Raw genomic sequence first — 25,918 nt, forward strand, 5'->3', positions numbered from 1 at the left:
CCTTCTCATTTTCCTGATTAAAACTTGAAAAAATGTAAAAAGAAAAGAAAATAAAAGGTATGAGGAATGTGTAGAGCAAGGGGGAAAATGCCTTTAATGATATATATATATATATGTATATATGTGTATATATATGTGTGTAATGAGAGATATACTCAATGGATAACTGCTCAGTAGTTAAAAAAAACTATATTGTGTCTTTTGGGACAAAATGAATAGAAATGATAGTGATTATGTTTAGTAAACAAGTAAGGAAGTCATAGACAAGTACTGGATAATTTAATTCATGTGGAATATGGAGAATTGAAACATAAGAACTTGAAAAACCATATATAAATATAGTCAACCCATATCTTTGATCTTGGGAGAGCTATGATGGTTATCAGTGAAGGAGGGTAGAGGCACAGTAGTTTGGTGACTGGGGGGGTGAAATAGAATTATACTTCTGTTTTCTTATAATGTTATTAATCACTATAAAATCACTAATAAAATATAGTAATAATAATAATAAGGTAATACTCTCACCACCAAATTCTGTGTCCATCCCCCATAAGCACCATAGAGAAATAGGTTAGAAACTTTCATTTATTTATTTATTTATTTTTTTGCATGTTCCTGTGTTTTAATTCTTTATATTCCACATATGAGTAAAACCATCTGGTGATTGTCTTTCAATTCCTTACTTACTAGACATCATCTCCTCAGCTTCATTCATTTGGTCCAAAATGATACAATACTGTTTTAAATTGCTGATTAGTGCTTCACTGAATATATATACTATAACTTTTTTTTTATTGGATAGAGACAGCCAAAAATCAAGAGGGAAGTGGGAGACAGAGAGGAAGAGAGACAGAGAAACACCTGCATCACCACTTATGAAGCTTTCCCTTTGCGGATGGGGACTGGGGACTCAAACCCAGGTCCTTGCGCATTGTAACATGTGCATTTAACCAGGTGTGCCACCACCAGGCCCTTGTCCTATAACTTTTTTATCTCATTATCTGTTGATGGACACTTAGGTTGCTTCTGTATTTTGGTTGTGAATAATGCAGCCATAAACATGGTGAGTACATATGTCCCTTCTAATTTGTGTTTTGATGTCTTCTGGAAAAATGCCCAAGAGTGGTATCGTTGGATCATAAGGTATTTTCTAAGAATACTTTTGGAAAGGGTTTACTTCCCTTTTTTGAGCTTTAAGAAATTTAGGGAAGTGAGAGTAATTTGCTATTTATTTGTCTTGTGAAGCACCCTGTGTTAATCATAGGGTCTCAAGAAGATTTGGCAACGACACTATCTCCAGAAATTCTCCTCTTTTGGCCAGGAATCTTATGAGGCAGGCTGAGGTGACTTAGGTAGTAGTGTTATAAATTGTCATTGTGTGTCTTGATGACCTTGAAAATGTCACAAAATTCCAGCATTTAGAAAAAGAGAATTAATAGAGAATAAATTAAGCAGTAGAAAAGGGGAATTGTGCATTTCATCTGAAGTTTAGTGGGAACGGCTAGTTCTCTGGGCTGCCTACGGATCTGTAATTGGAAACTGCAAATAGTCTATTCTGACATGCAGTTAGTTTCCAATTCCACAAAGCATTAGGAGAGTGTGACACATTTTAGATAAAAACACAACAGCATGATGTTTGCAACTGATGAAATACAAGAGTGTAGTGGACTTTTGAGATTGCCTAGTGAAGTTTAGGTCTTACTCAGATTATAACTGATAGTACAATGGATCAAAGATCCTTAAACAGTTGCCCATCCACCCAGCCCCCTACCTAAAAAACTTTCTAGGTTTCTAATCATATACCTTAGTGAAGCTGAAGTTTCACCTGAGGGCTTTTTCAAAATTTCTGATAGTGAAAGGTTGCTTTTTTTTTTTTTTTTTTAAAAAAAAAAACCTTATTAGGGGGGTGGGCGGTAGCCAGTGGGTTAAGCGCACATGGTGTGAAGTGCAAGGACCGGCTTAAGGTTCCCGGTTCGAGCCCCCGGCTCCCCACTTGCAGGTGGGTCACTTCACAAGTGGTGAAGCAGATCTGTAGGTGTCTATTTTTTCTCCCCCTCTCTATCTCCCCCTCCTTTCTCCATTTCTCTCTGTCCTATCCAATGACAGCAATGACAACAATAATAATAACAACAATGATAAACAACAAGGGCAACAAAAGGGAAAAAATAGCCTCCAGGAGCAGTGGATTTGTAGTACAGGCACCAAGCCCCAGCAATGACCCTGGAGGCAAAAAAGAAAAAAAAAGAAAAAAAAGCCTTAATAGAAAACAAGAACATTTTGATTTGATTCTGATAAGAGAGACCTTATAGCACCTTAGAGGCTTTGGGTCAAGTTAATTTAGTTTATACAGCAGAAAAGACTGAGAACCCAACCCAGTGTGTAGAGCTATAAAGTGGCACAGTAAAGATAGAATAATTTCCTGACATTATCTCTTGTTCTTTTCATGTTATTGTGCTTTCATCTTGCCATTCCCCCTTCTAATTCCTCAGAGGCAGAGGTTTGCAAAAAATGCATACAAAGCAAAGAGAAAAATATCACATTCATCCCAGTGAATAGCTCAACTTACCTGTAAGTTATTGATACCCTCTTTTAAATGACCTCATGTAAGGTCTTCTTTATTAATGCCACGAACTAGAAGGAAATCATTATCTTTGCTTAACTCATAATGATATTTAACTGTTTGGATAGTTTTTAAATTGGTCTAAAAAATTCTTTGCCAAAACATCCTCATAAAACCAAATTTATTTTCATAAATTTGCAGCCTCCAAGACCATTGCATCCCACCAAAAGAAAGTTTTTTTCCTGTCCTTATAGAGTTTTGTTTTCATAGTACTCAAAGGTTTAACTTGCCAAGAGTTTATTCTACAGACTGATTTAGAGTTTATTAAAGCCATAACCTTTTTTGAATACAAGTATACTCTTTTGTTGTTGTTATACCTTGGGGGAGAACTGTTAAATATTTAAAATTTATCATTTAAAATTGTTAAGAGCCAGAGAATAGTGATTGGTTCAGTAAGTTCTTGTTTTTCTTCCATATTGTTTATGGACAGAAAACATATTTCTAATTCTAGTTTTTATTATTTATTTTGACAGAGACAGAGAGAAACTGAGAAGGTAGAGATAAAGAGGGAGAAAGAAAGACACCAATAGCACTGCTTCACTCGTTGTGAACACTTCCTCTTGAGGGGACAGGGCCTTGAAGTTGAGTCCTTGTGAATTGTAACATATACCTCTATCAGGTGTGTCACCATGTGGCCCCTCTGTATCTAAATTTATATAAGCTAAATTAAAAAGACAACAGAACTCAAAGAATAAAAACCAAATGCATTTTTAGAAGAAGAAATAACAAGACGGTATTTTAAAATACTGGAAGAAAATTCTATGACAAAAATTGGAAAAACTCTAGTAGAGAGTTGCTAAAATTACATAATTCAGATACTGTTGAATAATCTGAAGGCATAATATAAAATATCACAGAACAGTCAAAAGTTCAAGTTTGAAATAAAGGTGGTTGATGTTTGATTTCTTTCTTTATTTCTTTCTTTCTTTCTTTCTTTCTTTCTTTTTTTTTTTTTTGGCCACAGAATCTATGGAATCAAAGACACTAGGGAATATAGTATCACTGATTTCTTTTGCTCAAGTCTTTACTAGGTACTGACTTTTGGTAATTAACCCAGGACAAAATCTCTGGAGGTTTTTATAGGAGAATAATAAAATATTCTACCACTGAATACCCCTAAATTTTAGAGCTATGTGTAAAAAAAAATCACACATTCCAATTTTGCCATAAGTGATTTATATCTTTCAATCTTAGGGCAAAGAAAACTGGAACAAGATACAGTGCTGTTTTAGTGTCTACAGAAAAAAGTTTTCTGCTAATGACAAGGCATCCTCAGTAAGGAAAGGTAAAGACCTTCCCATGCCAGAGGCTGCCATTCTACATATCTCAAAAACTAATCAAGCAAACAAACAAAAGACAAAACAACAACAACAACAAACCCAGATGAAAGAAGCTACAAAGTCTAGACACCAGATGATAGATGTTCTTGGAATATCCTATGTGTCTTTTTCCCTTGCCTTCTGAAAAATAGCTCTTGAAGAATAAGAAACATACTAACAGTATAAATGAGTTTGTTTTAATTTTAGATTTTTTTTTTTTAGTTTCTTTACTGGGAAATTAATGTTTTACATTCAACAGTAAATACAATAGTTTGCATATGCACAACATTGCCCAGTTTTCCATATAACAATACAACCCTCACTAGGTCCTCTGTCATTCCTTTTGGACCTATATTCTCCCCCCTCACCCATCCCAGAGTCTTTTACTTTGGTGCAATACACCAATTCCAGTTCAGGTTCTACCTGTGTTTTCTCTTCTGATCTTGTTTTTTCAACTTCTCACTGAGAGTGAGATCATCCCATATTCATCCTTCTGTTTCTGACTTATTTCACTTAACATGAATTTTTCAAGGTCTATCCAAGATCAGCTGAAAATGGTGAAGTCACCATTTTTTATAGCTGAGTAGTATTCCATTGTGTATATGAACCACAACTTGCTCAGCCACTCATCTGTTGTTGGACACCTGAGTTGCTTGCAGGTTTTGGCTATTTCAAATTGTGCTGCTATGAACATATGTGTACACAGATCTTTTTGGATGGGTTTGCTGGATTCCTTAGGATATATCCCCAGGAGAAGAATTGCAGGATCATAGGGTAAGTCCACTTCTAGCCTTCTGATTTAGACTTTTCTCTACAGAGGTTGGACCAATTGACATTCCCATCAGCAGTGAAGGAGGGTTCCATGGACCCCACAACCTCTCCAGCATTTGCTGCTGTTACCTTTTCTGATGTATGACATTCTTACAGGAGTGAAGTGGTATCTCATTGTTGTCTCTATTTGCATTTCTCTGACAATCAAAGATTTGGAGCATTTTTTCATGTGTTTCTTGGCCTTTTGGATCTCTTCCATGGTGAATATTCTGTCCATGTCCTCTCTCCATATTTGGATGGGGTTATTTGTTTTCTTGCTGTTGAGTTTGGCAAGCTCTTTATATACTTGGATTAGTAGCTTCTTGTCTGATGTATGGCATGTAAAGATCTTCTCCCATTCTGTGTGGGGTCTCTTTGTTTGGGTAGTGACTTCTTTTGCTTTGCAGAAGTTTTTTAATTTGATGTAGTCTCATAGGTTTATGTTTGCCTTAGTCTTCTTTGTAATTGGATTAGTATCATTGAGTATGTCTTTAAAATTTATGTGGAAGAGAGTTCTGCCAATATTTTCCTCCAAGTATCTGATAGTTTCTGGTCTAACATGCAAGTCCTTGATCCACTTGGAATTTACTTTTGTATTTGGTAAAATATAGTGGACCAGTTTCAATCTTCTGTATGTTTCAATCCATTTTTTCCAATACCATTTGTTGAAGAGACTCTGCTTTCTCCATTTAATAGTCTAGGCACCTTTGTCAGCGATTAAATGTCCATAGATGTGGGGGCTCACTTCCAGGCTCTCAAGTCTATTCCACTGGTCAGTGTGTGTATTCATGTTCCAGTACCAAGCAGTTTTGATGACAATGGCTCTGTAATGCAGTTTGAGATCTGGGAGTGTGATACCTCCAGTTCTCTTCTTTCTTCTCAAGATTGTTTTGGCAATTACAGATCTTTTTTGGTTCCAGATAAACATTTGCAGCATTTGTTATATTCTCCTAAAATCTGTAGCATTTGTTATATTCTACTCAAAAATTGTTGTTGGGATCTTGATGGGGATAGTATTAAATTTGTATGTGGCTCTGGGTAGTATATTCATTTTGATTATGTTAATTCTTCCAACCCATGGACATGGAATATCTTTCCACTCCTTTGTGTCTTTTTCAATTTTCTTGAGTAGTGACTCATAATTTTCAGTATAGAAGTCTTTCACTTCTTTGGTTAGGTTTATTCCTAGATATTTTATTGTTTTTGTTGGTATACTAAAAGGAATTGATTTCTGGATTTCAACTTCTTCTAACTTTGTGTTTATATACAGGAATGCCACTGACTTTTGAATGTTAATTTTGTAGCCTGACACCTTAACTGTATTGCCTGATGATTTCGAAAAGTTTCTTGCTGGATTGCGTAGGTTTTTCTATGTATACTATCATGTCATCTGCAAATAGGGAGGGTTTGACTTCTTCTCTTCCAATCTGTATGCCTTTAATTATTTGCTCCTGCCTGATTGCTATGTCAAGAACTTCCAACACTATGTTGAATAGTAATGGTGATAGTGAGCAGCCCTGTCTAGTACCTGATCTGAGGGGAATATCTTCATTTTCATTGAACTCTCAAAAATTTTTTTATTTCTTCCTTTATTTCCTCTTTAGCCCAGTAGTTGTTAAGTAGTGTAGTGTTGAGCTTCCACATTTTGGGACTATTACTAATCTTTTATTTGTTGTTAAGTGTCAGTTTAATTCCACTGTGGTCTGAGAAGATGCTTGGGATGATTTCAATGCTCTTGAGTTTGCTGATGCTGTCTTTGTGGCCTAACATGTGGTCTGTCCTTGAGAATGACCCATGTGGACTTGAGTAAAATGTGTATTCCAGTTTATTGGGATGAATGACTCTGAAAATGTGCAATAGTTCTAGTTTATCTATCTCTTCATTTAGCTCCCTCATTTCTTTATTGATTTTCTGCCTGGATGGTCTGTCAAGTGAATGGGATATTCAAGTCCCCTACTTTTACTATGTTGCTGTTAATATATTGCTGTGGTTCTTTCAGTAGATGTTTGATGTATTTAGATGTCTTCTCATTGGATGCATAGATATAAATATTTGTTAAGTCCTCTTGATTGACTGATCCTCTGAGCATTAAGTAACGTCCATCTCTGTCTTTTAAAATTTTATTTATTTTAAAGTCTATAGTGTCAGATATGAGAATAGCTGTGCTGCCCTTTTTTGTGGGCCATTGGTTTGTATGATAGTTTTCCATCCTTTCACTTTGAGTCTTTGTTTGTCTTGTTGAGTTAGGTGGGTTTCCTATAGGCAGCATATTGTTGGGTTGTATTTTCTGATCCATCTTCCTATTCTGTGCCTTTTAACAGTTGAATTCAGTGCATTGACATTTATTGATATCAAAGATTGAAGATATTTTAAGGCCATTCCTGTATATTTTTAGAGTGTTCTGATAGATGGCCTGTTTATGGTGGTCTGACTGTTTATAGGAGACCTTTCAGAACTTCTTTCAGGGCAGTCTTGGTGATAGTTGATTCTTTCAATTGTTGCTTGTCTGAGAAGGTTTTTATGCCTCCATCTTGTCTGAATGACAGTCTAGTAGGATACAGTAGTCCTGGTTGAAAGCCTTTCTCATTGAGCACTTGATTGATATCTTTCCATTCTCTTCTGGCCTATAGTGTTTGTTTGGAGAAGTCTGCTGCTAATCTTACGGATTTTCCTCTGTAGGTGTCTCTTTGTTTTTCTCTTGCAGCCTTCAGGATCCTTTCTTTATCCTTATTACTTTCCATTCTAAATAGGATGTGTCTTGGTGTCTTTAAGTCTGGGCTAATTCTGTTTGGGACCCTCTGGTCTTCTTGAACCTTTATGTCTTTTATCTTGTCTAGATGGTGATTTGGTAGGTTCCTGAAGTCATTCTAATCCTGTCTTATTGTGGTCCCAGATGTTCACCTTTGCTATTTCTAGTTGACCCGGAAGAGAAGTGGACAGAAACACAGATGCTGCTGCTATCATGTTTTAGGACTGAACTCGCCCTCCCCACCACCCATAGTCTTTTCCTTTGGTGCAGTACACCAAAGTTTTCCTTTCCTTTCCCTTTCTTTTTCCTTTTCCTTTTCCTTCCCTTCCCTTTCCTTTTCTTTTCCTTTCTTTCCTTGTTTCCTCTTTCTCTTTCTTTCTTCCTTTCTCTCTCCCTTTCTTTCTTTCTTTCTTCCTTTCTTTCTTTCTTGGCATTTGTGAGTTATTTAGATAGATGCCTTGGAGAGATATTATTAGGTTGTATGGTGGGTCCATTTTTTTATATTATGAAGAATCTTCATACTGTTTTCATAGGGGCAGATGCAACCATATTAGATTTTTTTTAAAAAAATTATATTTATTTATTTTCCCTTTTGATGCCTTTGTTGTTTAACATTGTTATGGTTATTGATGTTGTTATTGGATAGGACAGAGAGAAATGCAGAGAGGAGGGGAAGACAGAGAGGGGGAGAGAAAGAAAGACACCTGCAGACCTGCTTCACCTCTTGTGAAGCGACTCCCCTACAGGTGGGGAGCTGGGGGCTCGAACCAGGATCCTTACACCAGTCCTTGTGCTTTGCGCCATGTGTGCTTGACCCGCTGCGCCACTTCCTGACTTCCCATATTAGATATTTTAAGACACCTGAACTTGCCACCAGTTAAGACCCAAAGGAGGTTTTTGGGGAAATGATCTATTTGAACACAGCTTAAAGGAAGTAAAAAGACAAATAAGAAATAATATTATCCTAATTTTAATGAATTCATATAAAAAATTATTCCTGCTTAAACCTTTCTAAGTGGTGTCTTAGAAAGGATTTTGTACATCTTGATAGCTGATTATTATTATTATTTGCCATATAGTGCTTCTCTGTCCCCCAGATGAAAGATCCAAGTATCATAATGGTTCCTACTGGAAAGCAGAATAAAAACAAACAAATAACCAACAAACAAAACTCCATTCAGACCCTTTGTGACCTTGTTTTCATGTCTAACCCTCATCTATTGTTACGGAGCAGAGATCTAACCACCCCTTGAAGGATCTCATCATCAGGATTTAGGAAATGTGCATACTAATGCAAAAGGAGCTATGTTGTAGGGAGAGTGTTTTGCAAAGAACTTACACAGGGAGATGAGAAATTGTATCCATTTGTCAACGACTGCATTGTAAACCACTAATCACCCCCCAATAAAAATGACAAAGAAAAAAAAAAGAAAAGGAAAACCCACAGTTGCAAAACAATTTGCCTTGATAAACTACTGATTTGATAGAGTTTTTAGTGTATTTAGTATATTTTTTTACATTGGACAGTTTTGGTTCCCTGTCTTTCCTCAACCACTTCTAGTCCATGGCCATAAATTTAGAGAACATTCTCTAAATATTCTCACCTAAGTACATTAGCCTAGAAAGAAATTGTACCTCCTTCACTACCTGGTTCCTCCATATACCAATACATACTGCCTTGCCCTTGAAGTTCCTGGAAAAGTTATCTGTTTGTAATTTCCTTCCAATTCATCTACCAGATCATCCTTTTGTCAGGAATTTTTAAGCTTTCTTTCCTTCTGTATGTCTAGATACTATGAGTGTTCTTGGCTAGGTTTATACTTCGCTGCCACTAGGAAGCCTTTTTAGAACTTTTTGATGTGTCATTGTCTGTGTCTGCCCTTTTAATTTTTCTAAGCTTGTTAGAGATGTAATTCACATAACAGACAATTTAACCATTTAGTGGGTAAATTCAATGATTGTTATAAGTATCTTCATAGATAAGTACAACCATTACCACAGTCAGTCTTAGAACTTTTTCTTCCCTTCAGAAATAGATCCTGTACTTTTATTTTTATTTATTCATAAAAAGGAAACACTAACAAAACCATAGGATAAGAACTCCACACAGTTCCCACCACCAGAACTCCAAATCCCATCCCCTCCCCTCATAGCTTTCCTGTTCTTTTTTTTTTTTTACATATTTATTTTATTTATTTATTCCCTTTTGTTGCCCTTGTTGTTTTATTGTTGTAGTTATTATTGTTGCTGTCGTTGTTGGATAGGACAGAGAGAAATGGAGAGAGGAGGGGAAGACAGAGAGGAGGAGAGAAAGATGGACACCTGCAGACCTGCTTCACCGCCTGTGAAGCGACTCCCCTGCAGGTGGGGAGCCGGGGTTCGAACCGGGATCCTTATGCCGGTAACTTTCCTGTTCTTTAACCCTCTGGGAATATGGACCCAAGGTCATTGTGGGATGCAGAAGGTGGAAGGTCTGGCTTCTGTAATTGCTTCTTCGCTGAATATGGGCATTGACAGGTCGATCCATACTCCGAGCCTGCCTCACTCTTTCCCTGGTGGGGTAGGGTTCTGGGGAATTGGAGCTCCAAGACACATTGGTGGGGTTGTCTGTCCAGGAAAGTCTGGTTGGCATCATGCTAGCATCTGGAACTTGGTGGCTGAAAAGAGAGTTAACCTACAAAGCCAAACAAATTGTTGATTAATCATGAACCTAAAGGTTGGAATAGTGCAGATGAAGAGTTGGGGGGGGGGTCTCCATTTTGTAGATAGCTAGTAGGCATATTTTAGGTATATTTCAAAGGGCCTGTGGCTATACTAGTTTTTTTTTCCCCCTGAGCCTGAAATCTGATATGCAGGTGGATCCAAGTTATTGTCTGGGGAGATGGTGTCATGGCTGGGAAAAGGACCAGAAAGCTGGATCAAGGAAGAGAGTAGCTCCCGAATATGGGAAAGGTGTGTAAATATTGTTGACTGTAAACCCCATTGATTTGATGTGATCTGGAGCCCATATTCAGCTTATGATCCTATGTGACCTCTACATCCCTGTAGATCTGAGCTTACATTCCATGATCATGAGTAGGAATAATCATTTCCCTATAATGTAATCCCTTTCTATTTCAAAACAAACACTAACCTACTTTCTATGTATTTGACTATTCTGTACTTTCATATTGATAACATCATATGTATTTTTGAATGGTTTCACTTAGCATAATATTATTGAGTTTCATTCAAGTTGAATCTATATTGCATTCTTCTTGAGTGATATCCCATTGTGTTGATATACCACAAGTTTATCTACTTGTCTGTTGATGGATGTTTGTATTGGTTTTACTTTTTGACTAATATAAGTAATGCTTCTGTCAGCATCCATGTGCATGTTTTTATGTGGGTATGTTTTCATTTCTCTAAGGTATTTGTTCTGGAGTAGGATTACCGCGCATCATTGGGAACACTTATAAGATGTCAGATTCTTGATGAAAGCTATACTTTTAACATTTGCATCAAGAGTGTGTGAGGAATTGCTCTTTGTTCTGGCAGTACTTGTTACTGTCTTTTTGCTGGCCTTGTAGGTGTGAAGTGGTATCTCATTGTGATTTTATTTCCTTTAGAGTTTTTTCTTTTGTGTGTATGTGTGTGTCTGTGTATTTACTTAGCATCCACATACTGCTTCCAGATATGTAACAGACACAAGAAGATGTGTTACAAAAGTTGTTCTTTTCCATTTTTTATTTCAGTAAGTGTCCAGCAGGCACCTGCGATGGCTGTACATTCTACTTCCTGTGGGAAAGCACTGAAGCTTGCCCTCTGTGCACAGAGCACGACTTTCATGAAATTGAAGGGGCCTGTAAAAGAGGATTTCAGGTAAGAAGCAAACATTTCTGAGCAGAATTGAGTCACTGAAGATGTTCTTGTTTCGTGTGGCATCACTTGTATCATAGAAACTCAGGTTTAGAAGCTTGACTAAAATGTCTAGTTAACTTGATAAGGCAATATGTATTTAAAATAGTCTGTTCCCATATGCTGGGATAGCTGAAGATATATAGTGAGATTGGGGAAGAGAGAACATGATAAAGGAGTTGTAGGCTTTGGATATTTAGTGGTTTTTGGATTATAAAGAAATTGTATCAATAAACCAAGATTTCAATTTTATTAAACAGTTATAAGTATAAGTAAGATACAGATTTATCATCCACCATAAGAATCATATCTAAAACGTAAAGTTCATATACATGTAAATTAGGACTCTAGTCTTTTTTCTCTGAATCATCAATTTAAAAAATTAACTTGGCAATATGGTACATAGCTTATTTCCTTTTTGCATATAATATATAGTTCCCTTCTTAAGTATCCTAAAATGTGATTTTCAGTTATTGGCAAATAATATAGTCACATAAGTTAGCATTTAATTATTTTCCTTTTGTTGGACAGTTGAGAAAATGCAATATATTGCAAATTAACTCATAATGAACAATATTTTTGGAGATTTTATTATTTCCTTAGTGTTTATTACTAGGAAGGGGTGAATCCCAGAACTGAACGTTTTTAAGGTTCTTTGAAGATGCCACTAAATTGTTCTTGTATCAGTTTACACTTCTACTGGTAGTATTTGAGAACACGTACTTCATAGGACTTGCTAATTATGTGAAAAACACAACTTTTTCCTTCAAGATGACTGAACTGCTCACTCTCACCAAATTATATGAAGTTGACAGGTACACATGAGAATAAATCAAGAGAAGTAGTCAGGACCCTACTGGCATGTGGGCGCAAGATGAACGTAAATTGAATAGGACTGATGTTTATGTCAGTATGTTGTGACAACATGCTGGAATACTCACTTTGCAAGGGGATCCAGGGAGAGGAACTTTGCTGTCCAAGAAGGTCTCAAAGGATTTCTAGTTGGCAGATTGAAGGGCAGAGGTGTAAGCCCCACTCACTTAAAGCATTTGACCACAATAGTGCTCACCTCTATAAAAACAAACAATACAACCAAAGAGAATTTGCTCTAAATTAATATTTTACAAATCTTATTGATAACCTATAGTTAGAAATACATTGCATATTTAGTCAATTCAGACACAAAGATGTACCTAAAATGAAATTAATTTTTATGAACAATACTTGTGTTCAAATTTCGTAATTAAGCATAAGGTCAATAGATCCAATAGATATACTTTCACTGTTAATTTAATACAAAATGAGAAAAGTAGACAGTGAAACAAAAATGGATAGGCATTAAAACAAAAATTGAGAAATGCTTTCTTTAATTCATCAAATGTGCTTACCTACAGAGATATCACTTCAGTTTAGAACACAGAGATAGGGATGCTCACACATCAGTTCACTTTCAAACATATATATTTTTTTCATTCTTTTTTTTTTAAAAAATATTTATTTATTTATTCCCTTTTGTTGCCCTTGTTGTTTTATTGTTGTAGTTATTATTATTATTGTTGTTGTTGTTGGATAGGACAGAGAGAAATGGAGAGAGGAGGAGAAGACAGAGAGGAGGAGAGAAAGATGGACACCTGCAGACCTGCTTCACCGCCTGTGAAGCGACTCCCCTGCAGGTGGGGAGCCGGGGTTCGAACCGGGATCCTTATGCTGGTCCTTGTGCTTTGCGCCACCTGCGCTTAACCCGCTGCGCTACAGCCCGACTCCCACATATTTTTTTTTTAAATATACTTTTAAGAGGTCAAGCATGAAAATTCCAGGTTCATTAAAATGTTTTTTTAGTTTTCACAATTTTTTTCATGTTAGATAAAATTGTCACTTTGTTATAACTTCCTGCAAATTAACTTATCATTTGTAATCCTATAATTTATTTTTCTAATGTTTTATCTGTTATTTTTTGAGAGAGAGAGACACACACACACACACACAGAGAAATACCAGAGCACTGCTCAGCACTGGCTTATGATGGTTTGGGGGATTAAATTTGGGACTGTGGAGCCTCAGGCATGATAGTCTGTTTGCATAACCATTATGCTATCTCCCCGCCCCTATAATTTTATTTTTTAATGTTATTTTTGGTGTCTATAGCATCTTATTGCACCCAGTGGACTCCTTTTACAGAACCATTAAGCTATCTCCCCAGCCTTCAACAGACTCCTTTTAATTTCAGATAGAGAGAGGCAGAGAGGAAGAGGGGAGAGACAACACAGCAGTGTTGATGAAGCTTCCCCTGGTGTCATGCATCTTGTTCCCATATGGTGCTGGGGACTTGAACCCAGATTCTTCTTCATGGTAAAGTATGTGCTCTACTGGGTGAGCTAGTTCCTAGCCCTATTATAGTAATTTTTAGAGAAAGTGACAAAATAGATGGACTCCTTTTTTTGCCATCAAGTTTAATGAAAGGGTTTTGAAAAATAAGTGGGTATTCTATCAAAATGTTTCTTAAATATTGATATTTCTTTCCAGAAAGGTGATGATTAGAAGTTTAATACAGCGAGGTTGCAAAAAAAAAATTCTTTGGGGCCAACAAGATAGTTCACTTGAATAGTGCATTCGATTTGCAGTCTATGAGACTCGGGTTTGAGCCTGGCATTCATCATATCGGCAGAAGCTCTAGTACTGTAGTATCTTTCCTTCTTTCCTTTTGTCTCTAGCTCTAATTTTTTTATATTTGTCTTCATTGACAAATTTCTGTTTAATGTTATAAGAATGTTGGGGGTTGGGCTGTGGTGCTCTCAGTTAAGTGCACATATTACCACGCACAAGGACCCTGGTTTGAATCCCTGCAGGTGCTATGCTTCAGGAATGGGGAAGCAGGTCTGCAATGTCTCTTTCCCCTCCTTTGTCTTTCCCTTTACTTTTAATTTCTCTTTCTCTATCATAACAAATAAAAGAGAAAGAAAAAGGAAAAAAAAAAAAGTCACTCAGAGCAATGAAGTTGTAGTGCTGGCAGCAAGCCCCAGTAAAACCCTGAAGAAAAAAAAAAAGAATGTTGGGGACAAATAGTTGTGAGGTTATTTATTTTAAACATTTGTTCCTTAACAACATTATCTTTTGAAACACTCTGATGCATTTGACATGTTCAAATATACAATTTCTCCACTATAGTCAAAAGTTAACATGAAAAATACCAAAATCAGTAAAAAGCAACCTTCTAAAAAGCAAAACATAGATGTATGTTTTGAAAATATTTGCCAAATGAGATTCAGCTTTAGCTAAAAGGAAAAGAAAAGGGAATATCACTCCTAAATTGCTCATCCTGCCTTGCATAGTATATTCTATTGCAACAACAAAAATTATATATGATGTACTGAATAGATATAATCTCCAGTCTCTGAATGAAATAGTTTAAGTCAAATCTTCATGTGATACAAATGAACCTTCACTGTGTATTCTGTAATGTCCATTAACAAAGACGAATTTCTGTAGTGCCATAGCTTCATGATGGGAAAAAACATAGATTGCAAAACATTGCTACGAATACCTTTTTAAATTAAAAAAAAATCCTACTGTTTCTGTCCTATTTTCCACCACTGACATTTTCTTTTAACCTTTATATTGGCTGATAATACATTTCCCAGTTCTGTAGTTATACCTAATCTAGATGTGTGTGGAGTTACATTTACACACTAGAACAAATCCTCCGGAAAATTAGTTGATATCAACAAAAAAGGCTGCACAACTTGTGATAACAGTTCCCTTATCAAATTGGATCTCAAAAAAATCTATACTAGGTTCAAGTATGTATTAAGCACTACTTCTAAATGTCATACAGTAACAAAGATTTGAAAAGATACTGTGTTATCACTAAGAGAAATGTGTTACGATTTATCATCAATTTATCTCACCTGTTCACAAACTATCCCTCCATGCTGGAAGAATCAATTTTTTTTTTTTAGCCACAATGTCAGCCATTTTCTTACTTAACAATAACAAGAGGCTGAGTGAAGGAATAGGTTTTCCATTTAATAGTTAGAGAGTGACTTAGAAATGTTGCAGATAGCTTGACTTTAAATAAATTTGAGAAAATTACTGAAAAACCTAAGATGTCTAGGTTTTCAAATATTATAATCTTGTAGTTTCTCATTTAGTTGATGAGACTATCATTAGGCAGAGCTTTATATTTTGACTGAGTGCATATTTCATTAATTTATGGCAACTCTTGGATGTCTTTTTTTCTCCTCGTTAGAATGTACTTCCAATGAAGTCAGCAGTTATTGATTAGAGTACATTCCCTCTTTCTCAGCATTATTTACCTTTCTTATATCATCATTGACCAGGGGCTAGAAGATCACTTACCCAGTACAGCACACACACCTTTTCATGACTTTGGCTTAGAGTCCCTGTGCCACATGGGAACATCATTGGTAACACCAGAGAAATTCCATGGATGATAGAACAGTACTGTTGTGCTTCCCTTCTTTCTATGTCTACCCCTCTCTCTTTTATCTTTGATTGAAGTATTTAAAATTAGCTTTTCAGTTGTATCATATGTGTAAGACCCTGAGTCCATTCTTTAGTATTTCATTAAAGTAGTAAGGTGATGCATTTTTAAAACAGTTTATTCACACCAAGTTTATTAATGAAAGTGTTGCAGTCTTCATACATTTTTTTTACTAGTGTTTTCTCTAAAGAGTGTTGTGATTTTTTTGTCCAATACTTGTCTAAAACTTTAGCTGAAAGTAGATATTATTCTCCTGTACATTGCATACTTCATGATTAGCTAGAGAGAGAGAGGTGACATACAATGTTTATTAAATAAACATTGTATGTCACCTTTACCTTAGGGTGTTGATAAAGTGACCATCATATACAATGTAATGAGACAAACTAGTAATGAGACAAATTAGTAAATGAGAAACATAATGAGACAAATTAGTAAAAATTTAATGTTCCATGCCATTTAATGTCAGTGGATATATTCATGTAGATTGCTATTGGTCACTACATTTGTTGAAATGTATAAGTAATCACAAAATGTATTCTAGAAAATGTTTGTGATCAGTCAGACTTTACCTGTTTATTCTTTTATTTTTTAATTACTGGTTGAGACCCATTTCATTGATTATTCACTAGTTAGTTGAAGCTTGAAAATAATTGCTCTAGTAAAATTTGAGTCATCTGCTTTGGGTGGATGAAAGTACCTCATGTGGAAAGTGGTGACCCATAATGATGCCTTTTTCATTTTGGCCTGCGAGAGATGGTGGCTCCTTTGCCCTCAGAGTCATCATAGTGTGTCAGTTGTGATGTACCTACTTGCTCTATGTCCAGAGCCCACTGTCTACTCAGGGGAGAAGCTTGTTGGGGGATGGACTTGCATGATGGTTAAGGTGGAATCTATTTCAATGAACTATTTTAGATGACTTAATCTTTTATTCAAAAGTATGATTAGTAAGTCAAGGATTATCAGATTTTGAGGAAAATAGCCCAAATTATATGTTCCAGTGGAATAATTTAAAAACTATTTATTCCTTTTTGTTGCCCTTGTTGTTTTATTTTTGTAGTTATTATTGTTGTAGTTATTGATGTCATTGTTGGACAGGACAGAGAGAAATAGAGAGAGGAGGGGAAGACAGAGAGGAAGAGAGAAAGATAGACACCTGCAGACCTGCTTCACCACCTGTAAAGTGACTCCTGCAGAGCCGAGGGCTTGAACTGGGATCCTTCTGCTGGTTCTTGTGCTTTGCTCCACCTGCGCTTAACCCACTGCACTACCACCTGGCTCCCAGAATAATTTTTTTTTAATTTAACCTCCTCAGCATGTGACAAGAATCCTGATCTAAAAGACAATTTTATTCTTTTGCTTTACTTCATTTTCAGTCATAATCTCATTCAATTTCTTCTGTATATTTTCCCTCTCTTTATTGAACTTTGAATAATTATAATACTGAATAATTCTTTATGCCTACATTGAATAAGGATTTGCAATGTCTTTTCCTTCTGAACCTTATGTCTCATGTCATCTGTTTGTGGTTTTTTTCAAGGAGACATTATATGTGTGGAATGAACCTAAGTGGTGCATTAAAGGGATTTCTTTACCTGAGAAAAAGTTGTCAACCTGCGAAACAGTTGACTTTTGGCTGAAAGTGGGTGCTGGTGTGGGGGCTTTCATAGCCGTTTTGCTGGTGGCTCTAACTTGCTATTTCTGGAAAAAAAATCAGAAGTAAGTAACCTCATTGAAGTGACTATATAAGAAGCTATATTTTGTTGTGAAAGACTTTGAATATTTGTCATCATACTAAACAGACTCTCAAACACAAGTTTTTCCTATTGAAATAATTAAAGGAACGGCCTAGAGAAAAGAAAGCAAATCAAGATGACTGTTTTTCTGTTAAAAGAAGTATCATAGGAACATTAAAGTTTGATGAATTATACCTATTTATTTTAAAACAAGGAAAAGTGGAGGACCCAGGTTGTTCAAGTAGGTGGAAGCAGAGCTGAGATCAGAGAGTTTTTTTTTTTCCTGCCTCCAGGGGTATCACTGGGGCTTGGTATTGGCAGAGAAATTGAGAGAGGAGGCGAGATAGAGAGGGAGAAAGATAGACACCTGCAGACCTGAATGTATATTGATCTGTTATATGATTTGACTTGTTTTAAATGATTTACATGTCAGTGGGACTATCAAGGCTCTATATTATAACATCTAGCAACAATAAATATCTGCGGTGAAAGAGATGAATGATGTGAATAGTACAGAGAAGTAATAAAGGCCAACTCACTTGTCTGTATCATATTTTCAGCCTTAGGATCTGAACTTTGAATACCCAAATAATAGTATAAGATTTATAAGTTAATATAATATAATAATATAATATAATATAATATAATATAATATAATATAATATAATATAATATAATATAATATAATATAACTAATATGATATAATATAACATTTGTAAGTTAAGAAAATGTATCTGGGGTTCCTGGTTTCTCTTTGTTTTTCAAATGTTCTTCATAATTGGGTGGGTAAAGACAATAATTATGTGTGACAAAATTTACTGCATTGTATTGACTCTCTGAAGACAACTGTGTGTAGATAAATGAGATAAAAGGCTACACAGGGATATGGCTATAAGAGAGGGACATTTGTTAATAGAACAGCCATACAAGATGATTTATTAAACTGACATAAAACCTCTTAAAATAAGTTTTCATTATATTAAATGACCACTTTATCTACTTACCACTGTGTAGATTGGAGTACAAATATTCTAAATTAGTAATGACGACAAATTCAAAAGAATGTGAACTCCCAGCTGCAGACAGTTGTGCTATCATGGAAGGAGAAGATAATGAAGAGGAAGTTGTATACTCCAATAAAAAGTCATTACTGGGAAAACTGAAATCCTTGGCAACAAAGGTGAGAGCAGAATTTTAACCTAGTATTATTGTACACTGACGAATTAGGAATTCATACTAACCTAATAGTAACATTTATGTTAACCCTCTCATTTAGCTTGTTTTTCTCATTATGGCTATTCACTCAATAGAAATACTCTCAGAGATATGATAGGACACACATATATTCCCCCCCGTCTCTCTCTCTCTCTCTCTCACACACACACACACACACACACAGGATATAGGAACAGTTTGGGTTTTGCCAGGAGTAAATAGCATAATAGTTATGCAAACAGATTCTCATGCCTGAGGCTCCGAAGTCCCAGGTTCAAACCCCAGCTCCACCATGAATCAGAGCTGAGGAGTGCTCTGGTAAAATAAATAAATAAATAGATAAATACTATACTTTATCTTAGCCAAAAGGCCAAGAAGCAATGTAAATAAATAAAAGAAGTAAGAGCAGCCTAATTAGAAATAGCATTAAATGTAGTCAATAGGGAGTTTGATAAGAATTTCCACTTGCCATAGTTATGGAATACTGTACAACGCTGCAGTTGTTAAAGATTGAGACATCTATGTAAACTGATATTTTAAGAGGTTCAATAGTACTGGGTGTGCATTGCTGTGGTTCAATACCCAGCACTACATGGACCAGAGAGGTTCTCTGACTTCTCTCTCTTTTTGTCTCATGTGAACCTATCTTACATGGTATAAATAAATATTTGAAAAATAAAATTAATTAGCACATGGTCTGGGAGGTGGCTCAGTGGACAAAGCCCTGTACTCTCAAGCATTAGGTCTCAAGTTCAATCCTCAGCAGCACATGTACCGGAGTGATGTCTCATTCTTTCTCTCTCCCCTTCTGCCTTTTTCATGAATGAATAAATAAAATCTTTAAAAAAATAATTAGCCTTAGGTTCTGAGTATTATCTCCCTCATTACATGTGCCAGAATGATAGTCTGGTTCTATATCTTCTTTTTTCTTTCTCCTTTGTTTATCCTTCTTTCTCCCCTTGTCCTCCCCGTCCTTCTCTTCTTTCTCAGGGCCATGTTCTTAAATCCATGCTGATAATCTGTCTTTTAATTATTGTATTTATATTTGCTGTGTAACTATTGTTGATACACTAGGGCTTAAGCCTACTGCTATATATGTATTTTTTTTTTCTTCATGTTTTCATTTTTGTTTTCTCCCTCATGCCTTGTCATGGAAAAGTCATCATTCTTAAAAAAAAAAAAAAAGAGAGGGACAAGATAAGTAAATTGAGAACAGAACCTAGACTGTCACATTGCTATTAAGTTTATATTTATGGGGAGTCAGGCGGTAGCTCAGCGGGTTAAGCACATGTGGTGCAAAGTGCAAGGACTGGCGTAAGGATCTCGGTTCGAGTCCCCAGCTCCCCACCTGCAGGGGCGTCACTTCACAGGTGGTGAAGCAGGTCTGCAGGTGTCTATCTTTCTCTCCTCCTTTCTGTCTTCCCCTCCTCTCTCCATTTCTCTCTGTCCTATCCAACAGCGATGACATCAACAACAACAATAAAAAGCAACAAGGGCAACAAAAGGGAAAATAAATAATATATATATATATATATATAAGTTTATATTTATGTTAGTATTGCCATAGCAAAAATATTAACAGTAGTTGCTTTTTGGCAGTTTTGTAATAGTAATGTAGTTTTTATAATTAAACTTTCACAAAGATAATGTATTTTATAAATCAAAACAAGGAAAAAATTAGGTTAGTAAAAGATAGCATATACATGAGCATTTTCTTTATTTTAGAATAAGATTAAAAAATTTTTTTAAATTTATTTTATTTTATTTATTTATTCCCTTTTGTTGCCCTTGTTGTTTTATTGTTGTAGTTATTGTTGTAGTTATTGTTGTTGTCGTTGTTGGATAGGACAGAGAGAAATGGAGAGAGGAGGGGGAGACAGAGAGGAGGAGAGAAAGACAGACACCTGCAGACCTGCTTCACCGCCCGTGAAGCGACTCCCCTGCAGGTGGGGAGCCGGGGTTCGAACCAGGATCCTTATGCCAGTCCTTGTGCTTTGCGCCACCTGCGCTTAACCCACTGCGCTACAGCCCGACTCCTAGATTAAAATATTTTTATTCATTTAAAAATATTTCTGTTTGTCTATTTGGATAGAGGCATAGAGAAGTTGAGAGGAATGTGGGAGATGAAGAGGGGAGGAGTCTTCTCTTCCTCTCTCAATTTCTCTTAGCCCTATCCAATAACAATAACAACAACAACAGGAACATCTACAAAGTGGAAAAAATAGCCTCCAGAAACAGTGGATTCATGATGGTATAGGCACCGAGCTCCAGCAATAACTATGGAGGGGAAAAAAAAAACAGAGAGAGAGGGGAGGAGAAAAAAGACACCTGCAGCACTGCTTCACCAGTCATAAAACTTCCCTCCTGCAGGTGGGGGCTAAGGAGGCTGAACCAGGTCCTTGCATATTGTAATAGGTGAGACTTTTCTTTCTGCATTTAGTAGTTTGGGCCCCCTTGTAAAAAATTAGGTGCCCATAGGTGTGGGTTGGTTATTATTATTTTTTCTTAATGTTGCTATTTAGAGAGGATCTATTGCCATAGAATAACAACTGTACAACACGTTTCAGAAATGGACAGCTTATACTACTTGCAAACTAGCAGGTGGGCTTGCCATGATGTCATGGATACTTTAGAAGAATAGGAGCCACTTGGTAAGAGACAAAGGACAGTTTAACACTTACAGTAGAAGCACTGTCGAGAGTATCAGCATTTATACCAGTTCCCAGATCAGCACTTCCCACAGTACTCTGTGAATAGCAACAGCTGACTATTACATAGACAGTGGGCCACAATACAGGAAATGAACCATATAGCTTTGAGAACCTGAATCTTTGAGAATGGCAGGAATCATGAATGTCCTTTGCTCCAAGGGGAGATATTATTGTTATTGTACTGGGCAAATAGCATAAGTATTCATTGCTTCAGGGGGAGATGGGATTTTCAATACTATAAGCAGACCTATCTTTTCTCTGGAAGGAGACAATGTTTATCTTCCTAGATTGCTTTACAAAGACACTTTCAAAAGGAGTATTTAGAACAGAGGAAAATGAGTTTCTCATTCATATGATGTGCAGAAATACAAAAGAACTATGAAGCACTTTCTTGAATATGTGCCATGTTGCCCATTAGTATAACATTCCACTGACTCATTACAATTTATCTGCATGAGATTGGAATTTAATTTGGTCATTTTGGCCTATGCCACTTTAACTATACCTACCAACAACAGGACATCAAATACTAAGTTGAAGTCTGAAGTCAGCCTGTATTATTTAAGCTCAGCCATATCCCCTGAGTTCTAGAGCCAACTAGCAAAAAAAAAAAAAAAAAAAAAAAAAGAAGTTATAGCTAATCAGTGTCTATTTAGGAATCTTGGTGGTTTTCCTTTTATGTCCTATTGTTGTCCTCTGTACTTAATTGGAAACCTTTCCACTGGAACCTAGATCTTCTATGACATTCAACTTAAAAGAAGCCAGGAATTTAAAACAGACTCAGTGTATCGTTTTTGTCTATAAAGGACATCGTAGGGAACTTGGTGAACAGTGTAATTAATCAAGCTGTTACTAAACTTTTGATAAAGGATGCCAACACTCTAATATGAAAATCCGGATACAGACACAGGGCAGTAGCTCTCCTGGCAGGGCATACATGCTACTTTGGGTGAGGACTTGGAGTCAAGTTTCGCCTGGGGAGAGGGTGATGGTGGTTCGTAAGAGGTAGAGTGGTGCTGCAGGTCTCTCCTCTCTTTATCTCTCCTTTTCATATCTTCCTGTCTCTCAACTAACCCCCCCCCCAAAAAAAAGAGAGAAAGATAGAAAAAGAGTGAAGAAATCGCCACTGAGCTTCAGCAAAAATGTGGGTGGCAAAATAATAATAAAAAAAATCCAAATACAGTAGAATATACTAGTTACTGCATAGACTTTGGATTTCAAGGAGGTAGATATTGGACAGTTACATTACTCATAACAGTATATGGACAGTGAATAGATGCTGAGCCTGAATGCCTTCAAGGAAGTGGTATCACTCACTGCTTCAAAATGAGAGACACAAGTCATGCCACATCATTGATAAACCCAATACTGCTTAACAGCTCCACAATCTAATTTTGTAGTCTTTCTCTTTTTTTTTTTTTTGAGGCAGAGAGAACAGGTTAATGATAGAGAGAGAGGAGAGAAACATACAGTGATAAAAGATAACATAGCACAACTTCAGCATCCCTGGAACTCTCTTGGTTCTATTTATGGTATTCCCCAGTTATTCTGAAGCCTGAACCCCTCACATATACTAAGGTGTCTACTGTACTGAGTAAATGGTTTCCTGACCCCCCACTTTTTTTCTAACTGAATAACTGCATGGGGAGTGAATGTGTAACAAGTTATTTTCCCCTATACAAATCTCTGAATAACTATGGGTGCTTTCATTTTGGGAAGCTTTCTGAAGCTGCCTAAGGGTTGCATGATTTGGGGGATATGTCCTTTAAACTGTTAAAATCATAACTTTTAGGGTGCAAATATAAACCATCATAATTTTTAGTAGGCAAGTTGAAACATGGCTTATAGCAATATATAAGAAATACAGTATGAAAGTACATTTGGTGATGCTGGAAAGAAAGACATACTTACACTTGTTAGTGATACTAACAGGTTGACAATGTATACAGCCTCTTTACTGTTTAGTCAGCCTTGAGGTTTCCAGATCATTTTATTTATTTATTTATTTATTTAATTTAAGAAAGGAGACATTAACAAAACCATAGAATAAGAGGGGTACAATTCCGCACAATTCCCATAACCTGATCTCCATATCCCATCCCCTCCCCTGATAGCCTTCCCACTCTCTATCTCTCTAGGAGTATGGATCCAGGGTCGTTGTGGGTTGCAGAGGGTGGAAGGTCTGGCTTCTGTAATTGCTTCCCTGCTGAACATAGGTGTTGACTGGTCAATCCATACTCCCAGTCTGCCTCTCTCTTTCCCTAGTAGGGTGGGGCTCTGAGGAAGCAGAGCTCCAGTACACATTGATGGGGTAGTCTGTCCAGGGAAGTCTGGTCAGCATCTTGCTGGCATCTGGAACCTGGTGGCTGAAAAGAGAGTTAACATACAAAGCCAAACAAATTGTTGAACAATCATGGACCTAAAGACTGGAATAGTGCAGATGAAGTGTTGGGGGGTATTCCAGATCATTTTAATGCCTATCTTTGTCTTTGGGGAGACTGAGGGTAGTACGTCTATTTGTTCCTATTTGTCCATGTCACAAACTGGTTGGTAATTGTTCACCTCATAGTGGACTAAATGGTAACAATGGGAATGAGGTGTTAAATGTTATTCTGGGACCAGAGCTGAGACCATACTTAGGTGTTTCTGAAAGATTCTCTGTAATTTTAAGAGGACTGTCAATTAAATTGTTGTAAGAGTATCTTATGGACATGAAAGACCCAAGAAACAGGTAAACTTAAGGAGCTTGCAACATGTGAGAATTGGCATCCGCATACCTAAGAAGGTGACAGAGGCTCTGGAAAAAAAAGAAAGATCATCCCATCCTTCACACCTCTCAGGGCTGCATTACCAGATTATAGTATTGGTTTCTGTCCACTACCACAAAATATATTTGTCTCATTTCAGTAGCTAAAATTTCACCTTAATTCTTTTCATCACTTACTGGCAACTGGACCTATCTTCCAGAACAGTAAGATGTAAATGGAACAAGAACATGTTATAAAATATGTGGTATGTCTTCTACCTTTGTGTGGTCCACAGTAGGCCTAATTGATGAGTAGTGTTTTAAAGCAACTGGTAATAATTTTTCTGATTTGGCATCATGACAATTAGAAAACAAATACAGGTGGCTAAATATTAGAATTTTTTTAAAAATTTATTTATAAAATGGAAACACTGACAAGACCATAGGATAAGAGGGGTATAATTCCACACCATTCCCACCACCAGAACTCGATATCCCATACCCTCCCTGAAAGTTTTCCTATTCTTTATCCCTTTATTTAGGCTGGGAGTATGGAAACAGGATCATTATAGGGTGCAGAAGGTGTGAGGTCTGGCTTCTGTAATTGCTTCTCCGCTGAACATGGGTATTGGCAGGTTGATCCATACTCCCAGCCTCTCTCTCTCTTTCCCTAGTGAGGCAGGGCTCTGGAGAGCTGGGGTTCAAGGACACATTAGAGAGTTCATCTGTGCAGGGTGTTCAGGTTGGTGTCATGGTAGCATCAGCAAATTGGTGGCTGAAAAAACATTAAGGTATAAAGCATTGTTAAATAATCAGTAACCTATAGGTAAAAAAAAATAGCAGATGAGATTTGGGGTCTCCATTTTGGAAAAAGCTAGTAGGTCTATTTTAAGTATATTCCAAGGGGCCCATAAATTTACTAATAACAGCTAATGTACAGGTGGACCAAAGGTATTATCTGGAGAGATGATGTCAGAGTTGGAAATAGGACTAGAAAGCTGGATCAGGACAGAGAGCAGCTTCCAAATATGGGAAAAGTATATAAATGTTGTTAACTGTAAACCCCATTGATTTGATCTGGGACCCATAATTTTGTAGGAGCCTGTGTAGCCTCTCCATCCCTGTAGGTCTGAGCTCACATTCTATGGTCACAGCTAGGAACATTCTAGGCTGCACTCATTGCAGGACCCATTTTCCTCAAGTGGTAAAGTATGTTGACCCAACCTCCCTTCAGAAATTTGGGCTGTCCCTACCATTGTTGATCCTCATATGGGGCATTTCTTATGCTTCCTTCGGGTGAGGATATCACCAGACATCCTGAGGACTGCTGTTGGGATAAATAGAGGCTTATCATACTCAAAAGAAATCACATCAGAACTGTGGATTTTCACATGTAAGTATATACAATCTTATGAAAGCTTCATATGATCATGTATAATGTGATATGAAGAAGCCAGAGATGATCTTTCTAGAGATAGCCACATTTAGTAAATTGAACTACCTTGCTAAAATAAGAACCAGGAATGGATGAGAGACTCACTACAGAGTGAGCCATTTCCTGGCCCCCATAGTATTTTTTTCTTTTAAAAAAATATTTATTTATTTATTCC

At 36.6% G+C, this 25,918-nt stretch overlaps 1 protein-coding gene and 1 pseudogene across 4 annotated transcripts in view; one reads left to right on the top strand and one right to left on the bottom strand.

The window, feature by feature from the left end:
- ELAPOR2 (endosome-lysosome associated apoptosis and autophagy regulator family member 2) overlaps positions 1-25,918 on the top strand; it is a 222,930-nt gene that overhangs the window by 188,625 nt on the left and 8,387 nt on the right. For all 4 annotated transcript variants that reach the window (XM_060196310.1, XM_007537720.3, XM_060196308.1 and 1 more), the window contains 3 exons: positions 11,236-11,362; positions 17,440-17,618; positions 18,651-18,816. In XM_060196310.1, the coding sequence (XP_060052293.1) occupies positions 11,236-11,362; positions 17,440-17,618; positions 18,651-18,816 (472 nt within the window). The remainder of the gene's footprint in view (positions 1-11,235; positions 11,363-17,439; positions 17,619-18,650; positions 18,817-25,918) is intronic.
- Positions 19,088-19,233, bottom strand: LOC132539986 (U2 spliceosomal RNA; annotated as a pseudogene).

Source organism: Erinaceus europaeus, chromosome 8 (genome assembly GCF_950295315.1).
Source record: "Erinaceus europaeus chromosome 8, mEriEur2.1, whole genome shotgun sequence".
Taxonomy (NCBI): Eukaryota; Metazoa; Chordata; class Mammalia; order Eulipotyphla; family Erinaceidae; genus Erinaceus; species Erinaceus europaeus.